At 41.0% G+C, this 7,265-nt stretch overlaps 1 protein-coding gene across 1 annotated transcript in view; it reads left to right on the plus strand.

Annotated features, from left to right (window-relative positions):
- Window positions 1–7,265, plus strand: part of gucy1a2 (guanylate cyclase 1, soluble, alpha 2) — a 41,506-nt gene that overhangs the window by 7,488 nt on the left and 26,753 nt on the right. Inside the window, 3 exon segments of the mRNA XM_020619981.1 lie at window positions 96–157; window positions 1,534–1,658; window positions 4,633–5,543. Coding sequence (XP_020475637.1) covers window positions 96–157; window positions 1,534–1,658; window positions 4,633–5,543 — 1,098 coding nt within the window.

Below are 7,265 nucleotides of genomic sequence, written 5' to 3' on the forward strand. Positions count from 1 at the left end.
GCACACACACACACACACACACACACACACACACACACACACACACACACACACACACAAATACACATTTGTAATATTTTTACCTCTTCTTACAGACACAGACTGTTCAGGAGGCTCTGCAGCGAACTCTGCAGTTCTACAGACAACAAGAGATCAGGTAAGTCTGTCTTGCTGCTTCTTTTCCTCAGTCCCATCCCCTTTTATCTGTCGCCATCCTCAGCTACTCTCTCTGTCACCAGCTGTCTACCTGCTGTCTTATTTTGACGTCCCCATCACTCATTTTCTCCCCTATGGCTCTATTTTTCTCACTTCTCAGGCTGTCTATCACACATACGCACACACCTGTTCAGTGTCTGAGAGTCTTCTCCCCTGTTTTTTCAGACACACATACAGGCAGGCATAGACACAGTCCTCCACCTCTTGCCTGTGTATCTCTCTCACTGTCAGAACAGTAAAACTCAGCAGAGAGGATTCATCCGAGCACGACACGTACTAACACTGTCCACATACTGCACATACCGAATACAAATACAGACACTATTTTCTTTTCACTCCTATTCTCACTGCAAGGCCTTAGCTTTTGTCACTAAAGGTCTTCTCTTAAACCCCTGGTTTAAGCAAATCATATTTTGACACACTTTAGTCTGTTCTGCAGTGAAGAATTTTCTGTGGCCTTCACAATTGTCATTTTGTTACGCTGGTTTCTGAGTCTCTATGTGGATGTGACTGAGTGACCTAAATATTAGCAGAATTCCCAGAAGATAACGAGTTTGTGTATTTTTAGGCATGTTCTAATATGAATGTTTTATATCTTTATTATGATTGTTTGCTAGCAATATTAGTGGTGTAGAGTTTGGAAAAAAAGCTTGTGACCAGATGTTCTATAGTCTAATTCTGTGACTGACGACATAAAGATACAGTATGTAAGTGAAAGACCAGCTTGCTTCTTCCATTATTGTCATTGTTGAGTTGAGCAAATTTCCACATCTTTGCTCATATTCATAGTTCCCCCTGTGGTTCTCCCTTCAACAGTAACACTGTCTGATGCATGGATGTATAAGGTCCAGTGACACTGTTTAGCAATTTGCTGCCCAGAATAAGGAGAAAAAGACAACAAAATCCACTACAACAAGACAAAGTGAAATTTGTACTTTATTAGAAGTGTTTTCAAACACACAGGTTTACTTTTCTAAAAGAAACTACTTTAACAGTGATGATGAGGTTGCTGCTTTGAATATGTCCTTCCGGTTTCTTTGCCCATCTCCATTAAATTGTAATGTTTCTGTGACATGCATCCGTCCAAACCAGATTAAGAGGTGAACAAAAATGCCCTTGGAAAACATTTCAATGAGCAATTATAAATCTGAGGAACCATACTTATAACCATATTTTTATATTCATTAGAAGTGCAAGCTGGCATTTGGTCTTTGACTCTGGCTTTTGGCATAAAATAATATCCTGCTATTAGAATACCAATATGTTGATCTGAAGGCTAACTGTGGCTTATCCTATGCATGTGTTGCTTCTTGACAGGTGTCAAGAAGTGGGCAGTGAGGAGAGGCGAAGAAAGAGGAGAGAGGAGAAATGCCCATTTCTAGAAAATTCTGGTTCAGAGGAAGATGTCCTACAGATCCTACAGTACCTGGCCACCATACTGGGTAAGTGCTATGTTAATTTAAGAAAGATGTGTATGTTATTGTGTGTTTGACAGTGAGACAGAGAGGGTAGGCGTTCTCCTCTGTATACGTTAAATTGGTTGTGAGTCCAGGTATGTACTCACTAGTGGCTGTGCTGCTTCCTTTGTTGCTTAAGCCTGAGTGTAATGAACTGTTATTTTTATAACATGCCAAGACACACATACAAAGCTCCTCCACTCCACCCCCTTTTTACTAATATCCTTCAGTATTAGTATTGTTTGTGTGTATGTACTTGTATGGCCAACAGTGTGAGGACATTTTGGCTAGTATCCCTTCAAGGGGCTGTTTGAGGGTCAAGACTTGGTTTTAGGGTTAAGGTTAGGACTAGGTTGCTTCTGCATAGAAGTACAACAAACATAGGTACACCTCACTTTTGAACTTTCAGTCACATTTAAGATGATAATTCATTGCTGTAACATTGTAGATAGGTCAGAAAGCACAGAAAAGAATGCCATGGACACTTTAAGGTTAGGGTTGGGGGTAGGGAATGTATTATGTCAATGACTGTTCTCACAAAGATAGCCATACCAATGTTTGTGTGTTGGTGTGTGTGTGGCCATCCCCCAGAGGATGTACCTCTAAAACACACATACACTTTTAATGAAAAGGGGAGATACAGTATCATGGCTTATGTGCGTTTGCAGACACAAATATACAACTATTTACACATGCAGAAACACACACACACACACACAATTTATGACTCACTCAAGGCTTCTACTGTCTCTTTGGCCTAACAAGAGAGAGAATACACAAGTACACGTTGTCCTGGTGAGTCACTCAGTATAGCTTTGTCCTCCCTCTCCACCATCTAACAGCTCTTCCTGTCTCTTTCAAGTCTTTTACCTCCTAGTCCTCACTTCCTGTCCTTTCTGTTAACTCCTCTGTCCTTCATTCATCTTTGTATCTATCTGAATCACTCTTTTTTTAACTTTATGCTTTTCTTGGCCTCCCCTCTGTTTTTGTTCATCTTTGCCTGCAGATCATCCATATTTTTTAATCTCCTTGTGACAAATTTCTTCAGACCATGTTACCTAAATAACAGCGCAGAGCAAATTTTTGCTATGCCATTTATTCAGTTTACACATGCAGTTGATGTGTAATTACAGTGCCTGTTTTAAAAAGACAATGGCATGTTAAACAGTCAGTACATGGGACTGCCTTCCATGAGCAAAGCAGAGCTCACTTGGTGCAATTTATCCATCCATCCACTGATTTGATGCAGTGGTGGCAGCAGGCTAAGCAAATAGCCCAGACATCTTTCTCCACAGTCATGTCTTCCAGTTCTTCCTGGGGGATTCTGAGGGATCTCCTCCCAGTTGGATGTGCCTGGACGTACATTTACAGAGGATTCCTTGCTGCCAATGAAGGTGTCTGTGCCCAAGTAACCTTAAATGACTCCTTTCAGTTTGGAACCCAGCAGCTCTACTCCAAGCTCCTGCTTGATCTCCATGCTCCCTTATTTGTCCTAAAGATTGAGTACAGCCATCCTGCAAAGAAAACTCTTTAGGCCACAGTGTATTTATAATTCCATTATTTAAGTTACTACCCAAAGCTCATGACCATAGTTGAATAACAGGAATAAATATAAATAACAATAAATCAACTAATAAATTGAAAGCTTGGTAAAATGCCGAAGTCACCACTGATGACAAACCAATCTGGCTGTCTAAATCCCATTCCAATTTTACTTGTGTCTGTGTCATGATAAACTGACCTGAGTTTACCACTTCAGTGATGAACAGGCTGTTTCTGTAATTGTGCTCTGTGCCATCTACACTAATGCTTCCCAGATTGCTTTTGTATACTTGCACATTTTGGATTTTTCAGGTTTTGTTTTATGTTATAGTTTATTATATTAAATGTTGATTTTCATTTAGCTACAATCCTTTAATCCTGTTTTTCCTGACATGATTATTTTATCTCATTCATTTTATTCATTATTTTAGGAAGCTTTGATGTTTGATTCCTCTGAACACAGATTTTCTTTGGCATATATGCTTAAAATAATTTTTTTGCTGAATTTAAATATTTGCCAAAACATATCACAACACAGAAGTAACGTTAGGTTGCATTTAAAAGCCAACTGTAACAGGAAATTATTATACACTAGTGTTGTGTGGATCAGTCCTGAAATATCAGTGCTTCCAATCCCAACTTTTCCTGTTCTAAGATCAATTCGCATATTAAAAGACCAATATCTAAATTCAGTAATTACACTGTCATCAGTATAGTCTAATACCCGGTTGATAGGATCTACTTCTCCTTCCACCTGCCATTGTCATATGCGATATGGCTCTGTAAATACCTGAGCCAGTGAGAATAAAAAAAAACATTATTAACCTCCACAGGAAATAGCTTTGTAACATGTGCTCAATACTGTAGAAGATTTAACTTTTAATTATACAAGAAATACAATGCAAAAAATACAAGAAAGCACATTTTGCAAGGAGGAGGGCTGTAAACAACAGCTAAGATGCATGGGAAAAGTTCCTGGGCATGTAGTATGGACACAGTCCCACAGCTAACAGTTCAAAGTCTTGACAACAGAAGTGTCCCTTCACAGTAATGTGACCAGGGTGGCACCATTTGTTGTTAATAAATCCAGCTATCCCTTATAAATGCATCTAATATCTCCTCTTCTCCATCGGTTGTCTGGACTCATCTCTTTTCCTTGTGTTTTTTGCACAAATTATTGGTATTGGTGATACCAGCCTGGGTTTTACTTCCAATCAGATCAAAACGGTGCTGTCACACATCCAAGTGCAGATTTCTGCAATTAGGAATAGTGTTGAAAACCTGTGTGCCAAGATGCAAATCTGTGAAATATTCAATGACGTCTCCTTAATCATAGTGTAGGTATGGGGCCAGGTTAGGTGTATAGTTCTCTATATAGTATCTCTGACATTGGTGTTGTGCATCTCCTCTCTCCTAGGAGTACCATTCTGTGAGCTGCGAGAGCATTTTGGAGAGGAATTCTTTGGCCTCTGCTTTGAAGAAAATGAACGAGTGCTTCGGGCAGTAGGAGGGAACCTCCAGGACTTCTTCAATGGCTTTGATGCCATATTGGAACACATTCGCACCTCCACCGGGCGTCGTGCCTCATCTGAGAGCCCCTCCTTCCAGTGCAAGGATCCCTATGAGGAGGAGAAAGGGAGGAAAAAACTGGACAAAGTTGGAGAGCGAGGCGAAACACATGCAAGAGGGAAAGTGTTGCTTCTTCACTGTTTCAACCCTGCCCCTGTTGTTGGATTGGTCATGCCAGGGCTGATCAGAGCTGTTGCCAGGCGCATCTTTCATTCAGAAGTTGAGGTGGAAGAGGTGCCACCTTTAACTCCCTTAATGCCTAGTGAAGATACAGAACACACAGATGGTGACTCTACAACCCCCACTCCAACTGCATCCCCAACAGCCTCACCTTCCTCATCTCCCTCCCCTCCTTCTCCTTTCCTAACTTCTGTTCCCACAGTTTGCCTGTCCTTCCAAATACTCGAGACATGTCCTCCTTCCCTCTCCTCCCTCCCAAATGCTGCCTCATTGAGCACTAAACGCCCACCCCCCTCACTCTCCACTAACCCAAGTGATCTGCGCATTGGCCTGGCCACATTTTGCCGTGCCTTTCCATTTCACCTGGTCCTGGGGCCTCGCATGGAGCTACTGCAGCTTGGAGAAGGACTGAGGAGGCAGGCTCGCCCTGAGTCTCACCGGAGCCTCTCATTCAGGGACTGTTTTGAGATTGTCTCACCCAAGATGGAGCCTTCATTCCACGGGATCCTGCTGAGGCTTGCGTCTCCATTTACCATTCGTACCAAGCCTGAAACCACACAGGGTGGCACTAAGGAGAAGGTAAATATATTGTAGTAACAGGTGACACTGTTGCTGACATGTAATACCATGTATTACAGAGAATTACTGTAGAAATGGTAAGGGCCAGGTTATACTAGAAAAGAAGTCGCAGAGAGGAGAGAGAGGGAGACATAGTGGGCATTTAGACTGCGGTAGAAACGCATTTCCCTTGTGTGTGTAATGCATGGAGTTGCATTGGTGTTGGGTTGGGGGTTGTTGTAGGTGTGTACGATACGTCCACATTGTGACGAGTCGACACAAGTGGCTTCATTCACTTTTCCAGCCTGGGATTTTCCATTGGATTTTGGTTAGCCATGCTGCTAACGTAGCCTACTCTACCTTAGCACCAATTCTACCACCAGTATGTCTGAAATGATAGATTAAAAAAACACCATTTAATATCCAGTACTAATTGAAAAAATCAATTGGACAAGATTTCTAGGTCGAAGACGTTTCACCTCTCATCCAAGAGGCTTCATCAGTTCTGAACTGTGGTTCCCTGTTACTTGAACCTGGTGAAACGTCTTCGACCTAGAAATCTAGTCCAGTTGATTTTTTTCTAAATTTTTTCAGTGTACTATGGCCTGGATGACTGAGAATCTGCACAGACATCCAGTATTAACGAAAATGCATGACATGCCGTTATGGTGCGTTACTTGTGAACCAAGTTCAACAGTGATTAGCAGTGTGGCCCAAATTCGGCAGTGAACAGCAGTGAGTGCTCATGCTAACAAGGTAAACAAAAGAGCCCAGTTCTTCCTGTGGGTGTACAAATAAGAGAGACCACCTGATCTAACACTGGAAAGGTGTGGGGGGAGGGAGTTTCTGAAACTATTCAATTGGATCAGCTCTTATGACAGAGTATATGGTCCCCTTCACTGCTCAGTAAGCAGAAACAGTCATGAATTTAACCTTGAAACAAGTGTTGTGTGTGCCACTCAAGCGTTTGTGCCATGGAGCTCCACTGTTAGCCAGAAAGTATTAAAACACATAGAAGAATTATTTTTCTTCAGTGAGTGATGCGATCCATAATTAAAATTATCATGGCTGGTAGGATATTCAAAATATGTCTCTGCCAAAGAATGTTTTTTGACCGGAGAGTAGTTCCATGTTGGGAAAGCAACTCTGTTTACACTACTCAGAGGAGAAATCTACAATAGCTATATTTAATGTACTACAGAAATATGTAAACCAAATGCCACAGTGTTGCTCTTCTATGTGTAAAAATAGTGACCTTAAGCATTTCATCATGTTTGTGCTGTTATGTTATCAAATGAGACACCATTTTACATAGAAATGAATAAATAATGAAATAAGTAAAAGAAGGCAGCCATTTTGATTCCATTTTCAGCTGGTTACAATTGTCCCCATTGCATGGATGTCAAGACAGAGTGTAGTGTCTAAGTATGGTATAATTAAATAAATAAATTATTTGCTGGAGTTCTTAGTCTTGTAGAGAGAATGCCAGCGTTGTCTCCCGCTATTAATTATTTTTTTAAAAGGTAAGGAAAAATCTCATTTTTGATGGCAGTCTGTTTATCCTGAATGCCATTCCAGCACAGGCAGCACCACAAGCTTGTAATGTTTCTGCATGGAAGGAATGCATCATGTTTGTGGTAAAATAAGGAACCAGATGCAGACAATGGACAAGAAGATTGTGATGAGGAATTACAGAGCTTTAATGATAACTGGATATAAGTGAGCAAAATACAAACACTATGA

Source organism: Monopterus albus, unplaced genomic scaffold (genome assembly GCF_001952655.1).
Source record: "Monopterus albus unplaced genomic scaffold, M_albus_1.0 scaffold229.1, whole genome shotgun sequence".
In the NCBI taxonomy this organism is placed as follows: Eukaryota; Metazoa; Chordata; class Actinopteri; order Synbranchiformes; family Synbranchidae; genus Monopterus; species Monopterus albus.